This window comes from Pithys albifrons, chromosome 23, assembly GCF_047495875.1.
Source record: "Pithys albifrons albifrons isolate INPA30051 chromosome 23, PitAlb_v1, whole genome shotgun sequence".
Classification (NCBI taxonomy): domain Eukaryota; kingdom Metazoa; phylum Chordata; class Aves; order Passeriformes; family Thamnophilidae; genus Pithys; species Pithys albifrons.
Window position 1 is genome coordinate 3742924 of NC_092480.1, and position 19474 is coordinate 3762397.

The 19474-nt window shown below is 49.1% G+C and overlaps 1 protein-coding gene across 3 annotated transcripts; it reads right to left on the reverse strand.

Annotated features, from left to right (window-relative positions):
* Positions 1 to 3: 3 nt before the first annotated feature.
* SCN3B (sodium voltage-gated channel beta subunit 3) lies at positions 4 to 19030 on the reverse strand. Of its 3 annotated transcripts, none has more exons than XM_071576067.1 (7): positions 18845 to 19030; positions 13446 to 13607; positions 6184 to 6347; positions 4453 to 4678; positions 3376 to 3514; positions 2738 to 2834; positions 4 to 2277 (listed from the first exon to the last, which is right to left on the reverse strand). In XM_071576067.1, exons 3-6 carry the CDS (start codon positions 6280 to 6282, stop codon positions 2771 to 2773), a joined length of 528 nt encoding a protein of 175 aa, XP_071432168.1. In that variant the 5' UTR covers positions 6283 to 6347; positions 13446 to 13607; positions 18845 to 19030; the 3' UTR covers positions 4 to 2277; positions 2738 to 2770. The 3 variants fall into 3 exon arrangements, with proteins under 3 accessions (XP_071432168.1, XP_071432169.1, XP_071432167.1); XM_071576068.1 differs by lacking the exon at positions 18845 to 19030 and adding an exon at positions 14496 to 14585; XM_071576066.1 differs by lacking the exons at positions 13446 to 13607; positions 18845 to 19030 and adding an exon at positions 7847 to 8527.
* Positions 19031 to 19474: the final 444 nt, after the last annotated feature.

Sequence of the window (19474 nt, forward strand, 5' to 3'; positions counted from 1 at the left end):
ACGTGAGTCTTCCTTCTGTTTATTACCCTGCCTGTTCTGGAGTCTCCTCTGTCATTTCCAAGTACAGAGTCTTTGCAGAGACCAACCAGGCTCTTCCAGGCCTTTACCACCATCCTGGAACCTCCCCCAGTTTTTCAATTTACTCTTGTTCCTGTGAGATTCTTGAGCAAACCTTTCCACAGCACGTGGCAGTGTCACATCTGTCTGCAGGAACCAGAAAAGGGAAAGACACATCCCCAAAAAAGGCATCTCAAAGAAGATGCGTGTGGGATTCAGGAGGTGCAGGACAAGGGGATGGCCCTTCTTTACCACCTGAGGTAGTTCTCAGTTTACTCCTTTTTTGACTTCACAGCATGAGACCACAGGGTTTCCTGTACTTCACAGGGACTGAGGAGCAGAACTGAAGTGGGGGAGAGGTTTTGTGAACTTACTTAAAAAAATCACCATGTGCTCAGTGCCGTGGTCAGTGCTGGAAACTGGAGTTCCAGTCTAGTCCCTCCTCTGTTGCTGTGGGTTTGGAGTTAGGATTATGCCAGGCAAATCATTGCAGGGAAAAGGATGACATCCAGCTGAATTCAAAGAGGAGTTGTTTTTCCCCCCTTTTGGATATTAGGCTTTAGGGAACTGGTGCCCAGACTGCAAGTGGAAAATGTGCTCCAGTTGCCAGACCTGGCTCTGGATTTGGGTGCAGTCCTACTATGAAGACTGTAGTAGTTCACTGAAGTTGACACCCACTCTAAAAAAAGGATTTGGAACAACTGCCAATTAGAAATCTGGCCTGGGCCTGACTTACAAATGGAGTAATTTCCGTGGTTTTAAGCAAACACATAAAAAGCAGCAGAACAAAGCAGAGGGAATTCCATAGGTGGGAAGCATGCCTGGAGCCACCAGCACTTTGGAACTACTTGGAAGGATCAGTGTAGCAAAATTTGTCAGCTGTGCAAAAGCAGCACAGGCTCCATTGCAGGAGGGATGTAACAACATCTGCCATTGGACAAAATCAAACCTTCCCCACTTGAAGGTACAATTCCACCTTGGCCAATGTTTCTGCCTTATTTTCCCCCTTCCAATCCCAGTTGTTGAGCTCAACTGATCTACACTGGGGGCCAGAAAACAAATTTTACTCTGTTTAACCCTCTAAAAAGGTAAGTTCTCATAGGAAAGATGGAATTTACAGTGTGATTCCTGGGCAGCAGGGGATCATTTAAGATGAATGCTGACTATTCAAACCAGTGAGTAATTGCCATAAAAAAGAATTAGGATTAACCAGGAAAAATGGGTGTTTTTCTGTCTATCCCTCTAGATGGTGCTACACCATAGCACGAGAGAAGTATCCCAGCTGTAACATGTACAACCATTTTACTAAGGTGTCCTTCCCCTGGGAGGGCTTTGCCTGCTGTTTGTTTCCCTTGCCTACCAGCATGGGGCTTCCTTGTTTTCTGGGGTTTCCCAGAAAGGGGTGGATCCCATGCCTTGTCCAGCTGGCCTGGTTGCTGTTGCAGAACGTGGCTCCACAGATTATTCCTACTACTGTATCTCTGTGTACTCCAGAGTAAACCTGCTGTGCAAGGCAGGTGGAAGGAGCTGAGAATACTGACACTTGCTAAATGAGAGATACATGGGATTCTCATGCTTACATCACCCTGCCTCCCAAGCAGGGATACCTCAGGGTCTGTGTTCTCAATATCTTCCATAAGCAAGTGTGAACATGGCACAGGGACCCATCCTTCCTGCTGTACATTTTCAACTATTTTAGTGCATTACAGTCCTCACCCGACCCTGCCTGTGCAAATCCAGACCAATTTACCAAGCAATTAATTAATTAAATTCTTCCTGTTTTGACACCAGTAAGACTCTCTAGTCTGCAATATATGGTGGGACATCACCCTAGAATGACCTCATCCCCAGTCCTGCAGATCCCATACCCTTTACCTTTGCAATGGAGAACTAGCATATTTAGCAAATAAAGGTGGTGGTGACAGCAGCTAAGAAATGACAATAACATTTACAAAGCCATCGACGTGATGATGGAACTGAAACTTGGGAAGGAGCCGTGCTGCCCACACCCCTGTGCCGTCTGCTCAGCATGCTTCAGCTGAAGAGTCCTCCAGCAAACGGGCTGGCAGCTCAGGATGGAGTCATGAGGCCAAAGTCAAGGCTGTACAGAGTCCAAGGCAAAAGGAAGAGAATTTACACCTCCTCATGTTTCCTCCCGACGGCGCAGAGCTCCCCCTCAAACCTGGCTGGAGAAACGTGGTCCTTCTGCCTTCAGAGCCCCTGCAAGGGAGACAATTCCTCTTGGACCCTACTGAGGTGACCTTTGGGGTAGGATCAACAGTGACAGGACATGAACAGGAATTTAAAAGATTTTAATCCTTCCTAGCAGATGTTTCCTTTGGAGACAGGGCCCTTACAGCCCTCATGGGCACAGCTCCCCATCTGCAGGGGACAGTGACAATTTCCAGCTCAACAGCAACGGGCAAAGGAGGTGTAATTACATCATACCCTTGGAAAGCAAATGTCTGTGTTGACTTGGGGTTTAAAGTTACGTGACTACACCCACCATCTAAAGACACCTGTCTTGCTTCTAAGGGCACTGGGGAAGCTCCAGAGGAGGAGCACAGACTCCAGGAGTCTCCCACTCCCCTTCTCTCCAGCCTTAGGCACACCTTAGCCCTGCAGAGAGGCTGAAAGGTGGGCAGACACAAGCAGGGATTGAGTGCTTCCCATCACCTACCTTGGTGCCGTTGGTTCCACTGACTCCTCTCTGCTATTCCTCCACAGGCACAGCACAGTTTTCCTTGTTTTCTGATGGAATTGCGAGATAGTCTGTCCTGTAGTTGGAGGGAAGGAGGAAAGCATAACCTCAAGTGCTACAGTGAAAAAGGCAGTTTTGGTCCTTTCACCTTTACTGAATGCCTGGAAGGATCTCTGAGGTAACAAATGTCACCTGTAGAAGATGTTCCTGGCAGGAACCTCCCCTTGGAATAGTCAGGAGCAAACACAGAGTCTTCCCTACTGGAAAATCCTACACATTCAACCTTCCTACCATATACCAAGAGCACCCTTATCAAGCCAAGTGTATAGAAAGATGAGAATGGCCAGTATGAAACCAGACCTTCCAAGGGAGCATCTCAAACCCATTCCAAACCAGGCCACCCTGGGGTACCACACACTGTGACCAGGCTGCCCACCTAGTGTGCAGTGCAAATGTGCTGTCCTTAGTACTTCTGAACACTGAAAGGGTTTTGGACAGAGCAAACATCACCTAGACCATGCAATAGCAAGGTTCAGTGTTTCTGCAGCCTGATCTGGCCTGGGACATCAGAAGAGCCCTGGCAGAACAGTTCACTTCTCCAGAGGTTCCACACTTACGCGTTTTCCTGGGCAGCCTCCTCTGCCTTGGAGACTTTCCTGTAGCAATAGACCATTTCAATCAGCAGCCACAGGGTGAGGAAGACCAGCAGAATATACATCATAATTTCTGAGATGACGGAGGTGAAGTCTTCTCCAGCTGTTAAGAACAGGAAATAATCCCTGATCATTTCTGTGCAGTCACTGGAGCACAGCAGCTCCCTGGACACTTTCCACCCTCGTGCCATCCTTCCTAACCCACCTGGTCAGAGACATCCAGGTGCCCCTATGCTGTGAGGGGGCAAAAGGGAGGGCGCAGGCAAGGCTGCCAACAGCAGCAATCCCACTGGGTGTCTCCAGTGGGAACCAACACACACAGCCTCTCGTGTTCCTCATGTTCTGAGCCACCCCCACATCCCCACGGATTGCTCACCCTTGGCCTATCTCTTCTTCACGCTCTGTTTCTTCCCTAAGTCCTACTCGCTGGTGTTACTTGAGATCAAAACACGGAGATGCTCATGGGGAAGAGGGAGGGGAACACCCAGCAGGAGGGATGAGGGCTAAAAGCTCCCATCCCTCTCTGCAGAGAACAGGATTCCCCCTGGTTTCTAACAAGCCGAGCCAAACCAGGAGGAACAGAAAGACTCAGGAGCACTCCAGAGGGAGGGAAGGTGGAGGCAAGAGGCTGGCATCAAAATGGAGAATGAGTCTTTGCAGCAGGGAGGGGGCGGCAGCAAGGAAGGCTGCGGCTCCCTGGGAAGGGCGGTGCTGTAGCATCCCGGAGCCACCACAGGCGGAGCTGGAAACCTCTGCTTGCGCCTGCCCAGCTGTTCCCAGCTGTGCCCCAGCCTGCCAAGCTGATTGTACCTCCCCACCGTCACACACAGCCACTTTGTGCCCATAAAGAGCCCGCAGGCAGCAAACAAGAGGCAGGTCTTTCCTGCTGAACCCTGTGCAGTGTTCGTTGCCAGCAAAGACAGACTCGATCATCTGGCAGCCCAGTCACCCTCTCCTGCAATGCCATGACAAACTCCTTCCCTGGGTGACAACACCCACGGCCAGTGCCAGCACAACACGCCCCCTGCCAGTCCTTCCTACCCTCCTCCACCACGGTGAGGTGGATCAGCCTGGAGCTCGTGAAGAGGGGCCGGTGGATCTCAAACTCGAACTCCCGGGTGATGTTACAGGTGTAGATCCCAGAGTCGTTCAAGGTCACGTTTACCACAGTGATGGACACATCCTGCATGTCTTTGCTGCCATTCCACTGGATCCGACCACTGAAGCGGCTTGGGAATTCGTGGTTAGTTTTCCTGTACTCATAGATCTGTGAGAAAATATAAAAAGGAATCCTGGTTACTCACTGTCTTGGATAACACCACAGCACCCCTCTACCTACACCCATGGATGTTCTGGGCCCCCTTAGTAACAGCAGCTATTCATATTCCATCATTCTTTACCTCAAAATATCGGATAACTTCAGAAAGGACAGAAAATTGAATTATCAGAAAATTGGTATCTCCATCACAGAGGCAGAAAAACTAAGGCAGAGACAACCACTGGCACATGTGGACAATGACACAAAAAAGCAGCAAAAAACTGGAACTAAGGACGAGGACCCTGTAAGTCTTCATGCCTGTGAGTCCTACACGTAAGATCATCTAAAGAAAGAACCACAGAATATATACTGCAAAGTCAGTCATTTTTGGGAAGCCCTGGGATACTCATCTGAGATGAGGTGCTGCAGGGTAAATATGACAGTGGGATATTCTGGCTGACCACAGTCCCCTCATTACACTGCCCATCCCAGCTCACTTTTGTTGGCATTCTTTGAGTTGCCACTGGCAAAAGTATCACTGAAAGTGACTTCTCATCTCATTCCTTAGTGTGATCCCTTTAGTTTTCAGACAGAAGGAGAATATTTGTCATCTTGCCTGGCCTTGCTCAATCATGATGAAATGCAGTCACTGATAAAATACTCCATAGTCAGATAAAATAGCTATAAAGAAATGTGCACTCAGCTTTATCTTGTTCTCCATTTCTCATTCTTCCTTGCATTCCACCTGCCCCTCATCTGTGCAATTTCTATTTTGATTCACTCTGAAAATTAATTTTACCTTTTCCTGACAGGGATCCAAAACCACCCCCAGAGATCCTCCCACAGTGAGGATAACACTGATTTCTCCAAGGCAAAAAGAAGTAAAGCCTGTCCTGCAGTTTTACTGGAGGTAAATTTACCCTCCAAAAGAACACCTTTGGGATTCAGAAGGAATTCAGACCTGGCCAAGGGTCCTGAGTGTCAGTCCATACTTCTGCTTCCCTTCTTGATGTTCTTAGAATAGGTATTCTTAGACCTGAGGAATTCAAGGAATGGAACTGGAAATTGGCACTCATGACCCAAATGTCTGAACTCAAGAACAGACTCTAGCTATTCCTGCCATGGGTTGATGCTATGCCCAAGTGTGGAAGTAGGCTGAGCAAGGAGAAGACAGATTTTGAGTTGCTGCTCAAAATCGGTGCTGTGGAACCTCTGGATGAAAATGCTGCAGAAATTGTGAAGATCTGCAGCTCAGAGCTGAACTCCAAGCTCATCATATGAAAGCAGCACATGGTGCTTTTCTAGAGACCTGGAATTACAATGTGGCAGAAAGCTTTGGCTCATATCTTTTGCTCATATCTTGGTGTCTCTCCTTCCCTTGCACAGCCTTCCTTGGGGATGCTGCCCCAGGACAAATTTACACTCTATAAATACCTTTTGGCTTCTCCCATACGAGTTCATTGGGCTGCATTTCACAGTAAGACCTATGAAAACCAGTTACCAAACATACATACAGGTTCATCCTTTCCACCCTCAGGCCTGTAGAACCATTCCACCACCGTGCTGGCTGTGACCTCTTCCCTCTTCATGCAGGAGATGCAGAGCAGCTTCATGTCTGTTCCTTGGACAGCCTCTGTCTCAGATGGGACTTCAACACATACTGCAGAACAAAAGCCAGCTGGGGGAAAGGAGCAGCAGAGAAGAAGTGTTAAGACAGAATTAGAGATGCATCAGTTATCCACACCTTGGCATTTATGACCACATTGTCCCCTCTGGAAAAGGGTTTCATGCATTACTAACACTGTCTGTAACAGATTAAGTCTTAAATGTCAAAGCTTCCTTCTCTGAGATATTAATAATTCATAATAATTAACAGAGGGTGATCACTTCACACAGATTCACCTCTCCAGCACCTCCTTTGCCACAACTTTCATGTCTCCTCCAGTAATTAATGCCACTTTCAAGGCATTGTTCATTCCCTCCCATGCGTGCTGAGCATGCTCCTGTTCCAGCAGCAATTAGAGTCTGGGATGAGGGAAAGCCCAGAATTCCAGCGTGGAGGAACAGCTCACTCTTTGTGCAAAGTTAAAAGGTCTGGATGCTTTCTTTAATCTGTCAATGTATTCAAAACCCATGAGGATTTGCCACCCTTCCTGTCTCTGGGCAACATGGGCAGTCCTGGGAACCAAGGGGCTCGGGCATGAGTAAATTTGGCAGCAGGAGGAGTTATTGATTTTACAGACATTCCTGCTCAAAATGCTTCCAACCGGGTCTGTGCTAATGCTGCCAACTCTCAGCTACTGCTCTTGCAAAGAAAAGAAAAATCATTGCATGTGAAAGCACATACTTGAGCAGAAAAGGATCATTTCAGCACGACATTGCAGACCAAATCCCTGCTGACATTTGTCCCCTGGGCTGAACAATCCTCGGCTCTGTGTGCCCAAGCCTGTCTCCAGAGCCCAGACGCTGACTTTGCTGGCTGCTCCCTCCTGCCCAGCCTCTGAGACACCATTAACCCACTCTCTGGAGCACTGTATCATCCCGGGAACTATTCCTGGAAACAGCCCGACTCCAATTCTCCCGTACTACCAGCTCCATGAGTAGCACCAGCTTTCATGGAGAAATAAGGAAAAGCTACTGGATTATCCTTTACTCCAGGTAAATTAGAAGCAAAGACACACACAGACATGCACCCAGCACACAAAGCTATAGAGACCTGCACATCAAAATGTGGCCATAGTGGCAAAAACAACCAACCTTTTCTTGTGGCAGAAATACAGCTGCAATTGCAATAAACTGATTTACTCCAGTTTCTACAGACTGCACGGGAACTGAGCACTAACACACGGCTTAATGGTCTGCACATCCTCCCTGAAGGCAGCTAAACGTTAAATTACATTGCAAATTTCAGAACAACAGCAAGCAGCAGAGAACAGGCACATGCTTTGTAAGTCTCCTTAGCCATAACTCTCCTTAGCCCAAGGTTTTTTTCCTTAGCACCGAGGTATTTTCTCTGCTCATATCAACTCCGTGACATTCACACTAACTCTGCATGAACGTAATTCCCTTCTCTTATAAATAAATTTAAAAAAAGGCAGCGTGAAGGGAACCCTGCTAGGAAAAGCAAAGCCTTAAAGCAGCATGTGGCGGAGAACCACAGGGAGTGGAAGCACCTACCCCAGAGCACCAGCACGAGCGAGGACGCCCAGAGCATCGGCGGCAGCGCAGCCATTGTTCGAGCGTTCAGCCTGGGCAGAGGCTCCTTCGCAAGATGCTTCTCCCCTGCTCGCCGCGGACCCGGCGCAACAGGATGCAGGGCGAGAAGGAGCCGCGGGCGCGCCGGGATGCGCGGGAGGCGTTGGCGGTGCCCCGAGCGGCGGGCGAGGGGCGGGCTGGGCTGGGCTGGGCTCGGCCGCGGGGGCGGCAGCACCACGGACAGAGCCCGAAGCCGGACACCGCCCGCCCGCGGCCGGACAGCTCCGATGCGCTCCGCGGGGCGCGGCCGGGAGGATGCGCTGGGGCGGAGGATGCGCTGGGGCTGTGGGTGCTGGAGGATGCGCTGGGGCGGAGGATGCGCTGGGGCTGTGGATGCTGGAGGATGCGCTGGGGCGGAGGATGCGGGAGGATGCGTTGGGGCCGCGGTTGCGGGAGGATGCGCGGGCGGGCGGAGGTGGCGGAGCAGCAACAGCAGCAGGTGCCCCGCGCGGGGCGCGGCCGCCGCTCTTTGTTCCGCGGGATGCGGGGCGCGGATCCCGGGCGGGAGGAGGATGCTGAGGATGCTGGAGGAGCCCGGGCGGGGGGCACGGCCAGCACAGGCATGCGCGGCCACCTCCCCCGGCCCCTGGGCACGCAGGGCTCCTCCCGCTCCCAATCCCGCCTGGGGCTCCGGTGAGCCCTCTGTCGCCTCCCTCTCTGCCTGACTAGAGAGGGGATATCATAGAATCATAATGGAACGGACCTTAAAAGCCATGCAGTTTCACCCCACTGCCATGGGCAGAGACACCTCCCACCAGACCAGGTTGCAGGCTTAGAACACTTCCAGGGATGTGGCACCCACAACCTCCCTGGACAACGTGTCACAGCACCCTCCCAGTAAAAGGTGTGACAAACTGCCACACCACCACACGGTAAAGAATTTCATTCTGATGCCCAACCTAAATTTCAATTTGTACCCATCACTCCTTGCCCTGTCTCTGAGGTTCAGCATCATTGTCCTGCCTCCAAAAAAAGCCCGGGGGGAGGAGGGGGGTCAGTTATCCCTGCGGGGTCACAGAGAGGCCTCTGCTGCTAATAAGTTTAATACTAACATTTGCACAGCTCTGAAGGTCACAGTTGGAAATACTGGGAAATCCTCCTGCCTCATGTTCCAGTCTGATTCCTGGGAGTTTAATGCCAGCAGCAGGCTGGGCTTTCTCTCCTTGGACTGGGGCCACCGTGCCCTGAAGGGTTCCTCTAACTTTGAAGGTCACAGTGGACAGAGAGGGGGAAATGAAGCACTTTTTAAATGTGCTCTCTTTTTAAAGCATCTGCAGCTCGATACACAGCACAATTAAACCTGACCAACCCCAAGGGGGAACGACATGGGAGTGACTGGCAGTGCCAAAGCTGAGAGGGCAGATGGACATTTGCAGCCAGCAGAAAGCCCCAGCCTCAGCTGCATGGGCTCTCAGCAGGGCACACACGTGGTGGTCACTGTCACAGCCCTGGTGGGCACGGGGGCCTGGTGTTGAGGGCACACACATGGTGGTCACTGTCACAGCCCTGGTGGGCACGGGGGCCTGGTGTTGAGGGCACACACATGGTGGTCACTGTCACAGCCCTGGTGGGCACGGGGGCCTGGTGTTGAGGGCACATACATGCAGTCAGGTTCCTGCACTGCTTAAGCAAAGCAGGCACAGAACAAAGCCAACACTTTTCCTAGACATCACCTAATTGTGTTTGTACCAGCAGGCTGCATTCATCATCTGCCAATAGCCACACACAGGCACTGCCTCACGTCACCCTTCACAGGCTCCTGTGATGACTGCAGGTAATTCCTAGCTAAGGACATCCTCCTTGTTCCTTGCTCTGCTTCGTTGTGCTGACTGCACAGGTTACTCTGCCCTGTGCCCACCCACGTCTGGCTGTGATCCCTGAAACCTTTGCAGCCTGAAATGTTCCAGCAGGGACTGACTAAAGCCACGACAGTCCCTACATGCTGGCTGTCAGGTTTCACTCCCTGTCCCTCTGCTCCCAGGCTTCTTTGAGTTCCTGTTTACTCCTACCAGCAAAATTCTCAAAGAAAACACCTATTTAATGCATCTCCAGGAGCCAGGTATGACTAGGAAGACAAATAGCTTGCAAGTTGCAGATGCCAGCAACACAATTCCAACTTCCCCCCTTAGAAACCATCCATCATGGACATCCAAACCTTAAAATCTGACTTTTCTCCACTGGAAGACAAAACAGCAGGCAGAACAGCCAGGGCTGATGGGAGGATGTAGTTTAATGTAGCCACTAAACTATTTGCTTTTCTTCCACTGCCCCTTCCTATATTCACAACAATTCCACAATGGGAAGGGCAGGTTCAGCCAAAGGATTTGCTCCCAATCCTTCTGGAACAATCCAGTCCATGTGTGGTGGATGAGTGCTGATGGTGGGGCTTTTTATAGACACAGGAACTACTGGACAATGTCCCTGGCTGTCTCATTTGACAACCACCTGTTTCATAAAGTACTATGGAAATCACATCTATTCCCAGGAAGTACTGCCAGAAAACACAGAGCAGGGATCAGAAGAGCTGCACTGTTTGTGCTACTGCTGCTCTAATTACATCTATTACAGAGAATCCTGCCAGGGAGAGAGAGGGTCCAAGAGGATTAAGAGGCAGCAGCAGCTCCACAACACTCACTTGGTCAGTGACTGACCCCTCCAACCTTTCTGCTCCTGCCTCAGCTTTGCTGCTGCTCTAACCCCACACACTCCAAGCAATTTCGATTACAGTGGCAAACTTCCTAAAACAGCAATGAGTTGTCCCTCAGAATCACTCAAACACTTCATGCTAGACCAGTGTTGTAGCTGCTATTTAAAGACAGGAAATTGGGCCCTGGGGTGAAAAACACCTCTGGTGAAACTGGCCTCGGACTTGGGTGGATTTTACTCCGGTCAAGGAGATCACACCCTTTTCTCCAGCTCTGGGAGATGTTTTATTCTTTACCTAGAGCATGTTTCATGTACCATAGACAAGATCAAAGGTGATTTTAAATAAATACCTGTAACTCATCAAGTTTATTGACCTGCCACAACCTGTGTTGGTTTTTGTTTTCAAAGAAAATTCTCTGCACTCATTCAGAGACACTGTTTGTATTTACAATGAAAGAACGAGATAGTTTCATTTTTGCTGTAATCTGGGCTTAGCTGGGAACAACTCCAACATTCCCTGGGCCTGTTTAGAACAAGGAACAAACACCTCCCAGCCCTCTTCAGGAAGACTTGCAAATAAATGGGATGTTGCATTGGGAGCCCGTTTCAGTTTTGAGACCTGCTGAGCTGCACAAGAGATGGAGAGCATGGATTCTTCAGCCCCATCCCATGGGATGCACAGCTGCTCCTTCCTGCCCTGGCACAGCCCAGTGCCCTGGCTGGAGGGCACCACAGAGCCCTCAGCCATTTCCATGCCAGGGGAAATGGGGAAGGGGATGGAATGCTGAGAGAGAGAGAGAAATCTTGACTGTTGAGAAGGAAATATCTGCAAGAGGCAGCCCAACTTATCATGTGGGGGTTGCCATGGCAACCCACCCAGTTAATGCTTCACAGGAGGAAAAAAAAGAAAAAAAAGGCTGAAAAGGCTGGCACTTGTGCACAGGCACAACAAGACGAGGAGATAAAAATAATTTCAGCACCCTGCCCCCACTAATCCCTCACTGTCATGGTCCCTGAGGCTGGGATTTGGGAGCAGGAGCACAGCCCTGTGTGTCTGGGCTCCCTGGCACAGCCACCCTGGCGGCTTCCTCTGCCATCCCAATCACATCAGTCTCGGTGCCAACGTCCTCCCTGCTGTAGCTCGGCCCCTCCTCGCTGCCAGGAGCCAGTACAGGCCCAGCATCAGCTGCTCCCACACAGCCAGCCCAGCCCTCTGGGCCATCAGGTGCCAGCCGTGCCAGCCCCCGAGGGAGGGCAGAGCCTGCACACTGAGAGACCCCCTCGACACCTCTCACTGCTGCTCCCCCAGAGTGGCCTCCACCCAGCCTGAAACGAGCAGTGGTTTGCAGAGAAGTCACACGGGATAATGAACACCAAATTAAAGATGTTGAATTTAATGGATGTAGGCACCCTACCCACGCACTCCAAAATCCATGTGACAGAAATCTACAGCAAGGGAAGGCTTCTCTGCTTGCCTTTACAGGGTGCCTGGAGGGTTATAAAGGCTCATTCAGTTTTCTTTGTTCACACCCAGGTTTTGAAATGCATTCCCCATGTACCTGCCAATATCTGGATGCTCTGAACATCTGAAACTACAGACAACTCCATCTTTACACACCTTTGCACCTGCATTTCCAGCTGATGCTCACTTCCCAATGCTGGGGACTAGGTGTGCAGCCTTCAGGTGGACCCAGCCCCACTTCTCACCCACTCCATCCCCAGCACTCCAGTTGTAGGTCCCCATTAGTGCCTTAAGATGCAGGTCCTCAGAGTGACTGTGCAGCCTTACACGTTCTCCCTACACAAACACCTGCCTGCATTTGTGTTGCATCTGTTTTTGCCAGGTCTCTCTCCAAGGTGGGGTTCCCTGTGTGCATACCCCTGTGATTCCTGAACAATCTGCTCCATCCTGAGCAACAGCCCTGGTTTCTGTCACACACTCTACAGGACCTCTTTCCACTATTACAGGTGGTGCATGTTCTTGATTTACTGCTCTCCCTTTCTGCTTCCCCTGAGGCCCCACGAGGCACAGTCCCTTTGCCATCTTTATCTCCCAGAGAGATCCCAGGCTGCTCAACATTCCCTATTTACCCTCAGCTCTGAGAATTGTGTTCCTGTCAGGACTCAGAATAAGAACTGGATTTTACAGATTCCTCCCCTCTGTGGACAAGAAGTGGCTGCCCTGGCAAGGGTATTGCCCAAGCTGTTGGGAGCCTTTGCTGCCTTCCACAGCCCTGCTCCCTGTCAGGGAAATGCCTCCTTAAACATGGAACAGCCTCACATAAGGCAGAGCCTGTGCATGCACAGAGGCCTGGCAGGGTCTGGGGACTGGATTCCCTGGAAGAGCAAACAAGGCTGGGCTGAAAATTCCTCCCTCCAAGTCACACATGGATCTACATTCCTGCACGTTGCTGACATGTCGTGGCCAGCAATTAAATAAATATTTTTTCCCCCCAGCCCTTTAATCCAGGCTGTGTTTGGAGGTGTGTTATTGTGTACATCCTGGATATCCTGGTATCAGTCCAGGTGCTTTTGGGTATTGCTTTCTGGGACTCAATGCCAATAAAATCAAGCAGTGCATCTGCACACAGGCAAGTCTTTGTGTGCTGGAACTGAAGGGCTGTTTTACCAATCCCAGCCTAACTGTGGCACTTTCACAGATATGCTTTTAAGCCTCTCCTCAGCTCATTCACTTTAGCAGTGGATGAAAATCCATTAGAGTGTCAGATTGCCACACGTATTCATTCACATTTGCTCATTTAATTTCTGAATTCTCACTGCTAGTAAAATACACAAATGCATCAAGTATTTCAGCTCTGTGTAATGATTGCCTTTTTGGAGAGAAAAGCTTGTTCAGCAAATGTTGCTCCCTTACCTTGGCTGGATGGAGGTGCTGGCTGCTGCTTTCCTGAAGCATGAGTAAGGCTGGATCTCCTCCCAGTTGTCAGGAAACATGGGCAGACACCATTCCAAAGTCCCTCAGAAGACCAAGACACTTTGTAAGGGAGATGTTACTCTTGCAGAATCAAGTCTCCCACTGTGAAAGAGAAATTTTTTTGAGTTTTGAGCCTTTATAATCCTACACCTCCCATCTGTGGGTTCCTTTGTCCTCCTAGTAGCACAGTGCCATTGTCTTTCATCTAAAGTGACAAATGTGTATGTAATACACTAAATATCACACAAGAGAAAGGAGAAACAGTTTAAATATGGCAGAATTGAAGGGTCACAGAATCACAGAATATGCTGAGTTGGGAGGGACCCACAAGGATCGTGGAATCCAACTCTTGGCCCTGCAGAGGAACATCCCCAAGAGCCACACCCCACGTCTGAGCTCTTTTGTCTTCTCTCAGTGAGAAACATCTCCCTGGTCAAACTCAAAGGTGCAGTAAAAGCTACACAGAGATATGAACCTGCAAAATATCTATTTCTTCCCCCAAACCACCACTTTTCAAAGGGAATTCCTTGCTGGCACTTCAGTGTCTAAGCAGGCACATTTTCTTGGCTGGGTATTCTACTTTTAGTAGTTGTTTTATTAAACAAAGTTGTTTGTTTTAAGTAAAGAAACAACCAGAAACACTCTCTTTGCAGAGAGAGTGGTCAGGCATTGGAATGGGCTGCCCAGAGAGGGGGTGGATTCCCCATCCCTGGAGGTTTTTAAGATGAGACTGGATGTGGCACTGAGTGCCATGATCTGGTAAAGGGACTGGAGTTGGCCCAAGGGTTGGACTTGATGATCTCAGAGGTCTCTTCCAACCCAACCGATTCTATGAAAAAAAGCCCCAAACAAATTTAGAGCAGTCACAGGTTTCCATCCAGAGGCCAAATACTCGTAGGGAAGGAGAGATTATCTGGAGAAATCCTTGGAGGGGGAACGTGGGGGAAGGAGAGAGAGAACACTCCTGTGCACACGCGTGTGTGTACACACATGTCCATGTGGCAGGCAGAGGGAAGGCATTCCCGGAGCTGCGCGATGCTGGCAAATCCCGGCACGTTGCCGCATTCCCGGCAGGTCGCGCTGTGCCTCCAGCGCTCGGGGCTCCGCGGCTGCTCCAGCCCCGCACGGAGCTCGCGCTGCACGAACCGCGTCGCTGTCCCCGCGTCCTCCTCGGCTTTCTGCTTCATGTCACTGACACTCGTTATGTTCCCATCGCACACAAGGCGCTTTACAGCCCCCTTTCTGCCCCGTGGTTTCGTGGCTGAGAGTTCTGCAGCTGTCCCAGGATAAAGTCGTTTCTGTAGGAAAACTCCCTAATTTGTCTGCGAATGGGTGATGTGTTTGCATCACTCGCACCTTTTCCCCAGTTACCGTGAAACGCTACAGAAATACCCGATTGTCTTAAGAAAAACAAGGTGCAAACCTACATCAAAACTGTCACGTGGCAACTAATGAGCTGCAACACTTCACACTTGGTGTGCAAGTCCAAATAAATGCCATTTCATTCCAAAGATTTGAGTTTCTTGATTTAAGACCCATGAAACCTCTGCAGCAGAGCAGCTCTGTTAGTGTGTGACAAATTCTAAAAGCATTTGGCCATAAAGGACTTAAGTGATGTGTCATCCCTGTACAACCTTCAGGATTAGATTTGTGTGGCACAATAAAAGCAAGAGGGATGCAGAAGTTCCTCTCCAGCCTGAACCCTGGCATAAAGTACCAACCCTGCTGGGTCCTCTCCCTTGCTCCTCCTGCTTCACCTCCTGTCCTCCCACAGGAATCCTTGTTTTCTGGAAGGCAGGGAATAACCTCAATGCCACCAGCAGCCCTTCACCAGGGCACACCAAGAGCTCCAGAGCCAGCAGACAGGACAGCAGGGTGATGTCACTGCCTGCAGGTCACAGAGGTTGCTGTTTCAAGGTCAGCTGGAATGAGGTCATCAGCTCAAGCCTGTGTTTTGGCAAGGGATAAAAATTAGCGCCAACTGTCAGTGATGTGTGGAGGGTGAATCAAGTTCAGGAGCATTCTTGGCCCCAATGGTGCCACTATTACCTGTCCACCCCAAAACTAAACACCACCAAACCCAATTTTTTTGGAATGCTACTTTGGAAACATGGTTTCCTAGTGAGGGAGATGGGATTCTCTCCAGTTCCAGAACAAGGGACATTGTTTATCTACAGTCCCCCTCACTCACACAGGTACAGAAATGCACAGTGTTGGCACAATGCTCCCAGAAGGACATTATTATGAGCACAACTTCCTACTAAATGAAAAAAAAAGGAGGGTATTTGGTTTTATTTATATTTAAGAGAAGTTTGCTGTCCTGAGAGAATAAAGTTTTACCTGCTCCTTTCATAACTTTTTCCTCATTACTATTCTAGTGCATACATTTGAAATATCAAAATGGAAACCACTTGAACTATAATCTCTTCTCTTTTTCTATTTGTATAGATCCAGCATCAAAAGATCCTGCTCCAGGTACAATCATCCAGTGATAACTACTGATTTTTGACAAGGAGCCACACTGATCATATCAGAGAGACCCCAATGCTCACATACTGCACTCAGAGCAATACACAGACACAGCTCTCTATATAAAAGTGGTTATGTTGGAAGCACCCACAGGCTCCCAAATGCCCAGTAAGAAGGAGGTGAAAGGCTGTTTCTGTGACCCACTAAGCAGACCATTTCCATTCCAAAGGCACTACACATGGCCAGCAGCCCCACCAGTATCTGGGTTATTAAACTGTGATCATTCATGCACTCAGGATGCTCACAGCACATCTCCAGCAGGGAGTTCAGTCTTTTGTCATGCAAAGTAAACAATCCTTGATTGCAAACATTTCTAGAGGTACACTTTTCCTTCTAAAAGCACAGGATATTTTATATTATCAAGACTGAATGTGGGTGTTTTAGGACAGAGCTCAGAATTCTTGTGCATGGTGAGCAAACCATGATGGGGCATCCACTTTTTGTCAGAAGCCTCTTTGAACAAAGCCTTTCTGAGGACAGATAAAATTAGCTTTTTCTATAAAATATGTTAAGCTTTATGCCAGAAATGTCTCTACATTAAATCTCAAGCTGTGCACTGCAAAGCAGAGCCCTGACAGACGTTCCCTGTCAGCTGCATTTAAATGTGCTCCGTTTGCCTGGCAGGGATCACATTCCCATCTCCTGCATTTCACTGTTGCCCCCGAGCAGCTTCTTCCTGCTCCTGGACAGCCAAGATGCTTCATGGGGTTTGGATTTATCACCAGGGGGCAACTCCCAGTCTTGTGAAAAGTCTTTCCTCCTCTTCCCTGTCTTGATGCACATCAGACAAGCAATGACACTTCCTAAGAAAGGAGTTGTTTGGTCTATAAATAGTCTTTTTCTCACGCACCACAAACATTACCACCCTTTCCCAGCATCTGACAGCAGCAACACCCAAATAAACATCAACACTGGTTGTTTCTCTGAGAACTGAAGCAATAAAGCACATTAGTGCACATTCTGAAAGCACAAGCATTTCTGAGGCAGAAATAAAATTTCACACATCGCCAACAAAAGCTGGAGGCTTATTTCAATTTAGAAAGAAATGTGTTTCCTCTAAAATGCCAGAGAGCTCCTAAGCTGTAATAAAGAGTATTAAGTATTAAGAGAATTAAGGATGATTTTCTTTTCCCAGCTACTGTGGAGTCTGTAAATGTTGAATTTGAAATACAGACATTATAGACAAGGAAGGTCAATGCTGCACCTGTGGGCACTGCACTCACATCCATCCATAAACTAATAAAGTCCTTTATCACCTGAACCCATGAGGTGTCCAACCCCTCCTCCCAGCAGGAAGAGTGGAAGCAGAGGTGGATCAGGGTGAGGTGCTTTGCTCAAGGCCACACATTAAACCTGGGCTTGGGGTGCTGGGCCTGGACTTCCCGTTTCCTGCTTTAATGAGGAGTTTAGGGCACCTCCGCCCCAGCAGTGACCCCCATACCTTCATTGCTGGCCTGTGACCACACAGGGGCTGCTGTGGCAAGAGCAGCTCTTCTCCTTCTCTCCGAGCATCTTGCTCAGCAGAACCTCCTCACCTCATTTCCCTTTCTAGGCAAAGCTTTACAGTCTCTTCCCCACCTCGTGTCTCGTTCCTGGAACATGCAGGTGCCAACACACAGCAGGAAGCACTTTAGTGCTTTAAACTGCTGAAAACCTTTGCCTTTGTCTTTTTAACTTCAGAGAGTCCTTGACTGACTGAAATCCAATACTAAAATCAGCTTTGTTCTTGGTGATAGCTCACAATTAAATGTTCTGCGTTTTTCCACCCTCTTCCCATACATTTTTCCTTCTTGGGGCATCAAATCATTTACAGGTAATGATTTCCAAATTATTAAATATACAAATAGCTGCAATTCTCTATAAAATTACTCTGTGTTCTCCATTGAAAACTCTCATCAGCCACTTTGAAAGACATTCCATGCCTCACTCACACTCAACACAAGCTTGAAATGGAGCAACACAACCCCCAAGTCTGGGAATGCACAGCACCATCCCAAAAACAGCTTGGGTGGATAAGGAAGATCCAATGCAGCCAGGAACATTTCCAGCAGCAGACAGATTCTCCTGGGTGATATCTTAGTGTCAAAGCCAAAATGCTGGCTGGGAAGGTTCATACAACACAGACAAAAGCTCTGCTGTGAGAAGCAGTTCCCTCCTTGACTTGCTGGGGTTTTGATCCGAGTGGTGGAATTGTCACCAACAAGATCTGCTCACAGTGGCAGTGGCTGCAAGTCCTGATCACATGGAAAGGCTGTCACAGAAAATAACAGAGCTTGGCTGGCTTGGAAGAGCTCACAGCAACAGCTCCCAGACTCCAGTCCAGCCCAGCAGAGCTCAGGCTCAGCAATGCAAAATACCTGCCTTCAATCAGAGCAGGCAGGAAAGCTCATCAGCTGCATGATAATATTGCCAGGGACTAATTTCTTACTTCCAGCTGTTTTAAAACTCATTTTAGAACACTTCCTTAAAAAAATTATCCTGATCCCCTCTCAGTCTAATTATTCAGAATCTGCAAAACATAATTCAGTTTTGCTTCTACGAACTGGTATTTCATGGGTGTCTCTACATTCCTGAAAAATCACCCTGAACACCAAACTGCAAATTCTTTTCAGCTCCAAACGGAATAGAATGACAGTGTCCCCCAGATGTATGTGCTGAACTGCACCCAAGTGCTGAGCAGCAGCAGAGGGGAAACTTCAGAGGGAAAAAGCAGAAGACAGACATGATCAGAGCAGGCTGTGGGAAAAGGCAGCACAGCCCCTGGTCATGAGAAGTGTCTGGATGCAGGAACAGCAGACCCCAACACTCACCTGGGCAACAACAAAGGAATCTTGGGACAGGAGGTGTTTTCTTGCCTGGGTCCTGCTCTAATGAGGTCAACCCAGTCTTGGTTTCGACTGGAATTTCCTACTGGAACCAGAACAAAGCTCCCCAGCCCTTGCCTGGAGCAGTCTGGAGTGCAGCTCACGTGTGGCAGAGGCTCCTGTGCTTTGGGGCAGTGCTGGGAAGAGGGAAGGAAGGAGCATTCCCACAATCCTTGCTGCCATTCCCAGCTGGCAGCATTTCCTCACCCACCTGCCTCACGTGGCTTGGAATACTTTCCATGAGCAGGCACCAAGTCCAAACTGGCAACAACACTGAACTAGGGCACAGAGACCTGATGAGAGCAGGGTAGAGATGGCAGAAAACTCACTGTCAGTCAGGACTTCAAATAAATCGACTGCATGCTCTGGTCCAGTGTGGATGTTTAACCCTTTTCGGACTTTAAATTCTGCAGGGAACTTAATAATTTGCTTTCCCTTCCAGAAAATTCCCCAGAGGCATCCTGACAACTTCCCACTCCACTATTTGATTCTCTTCCCCAGAAAGTTCTCCCAAGCCACTCTCACCATCCCTGCTGGATTTTCCCTTCACTTCTTGCAGGCAAGTTTTTTTAAGCT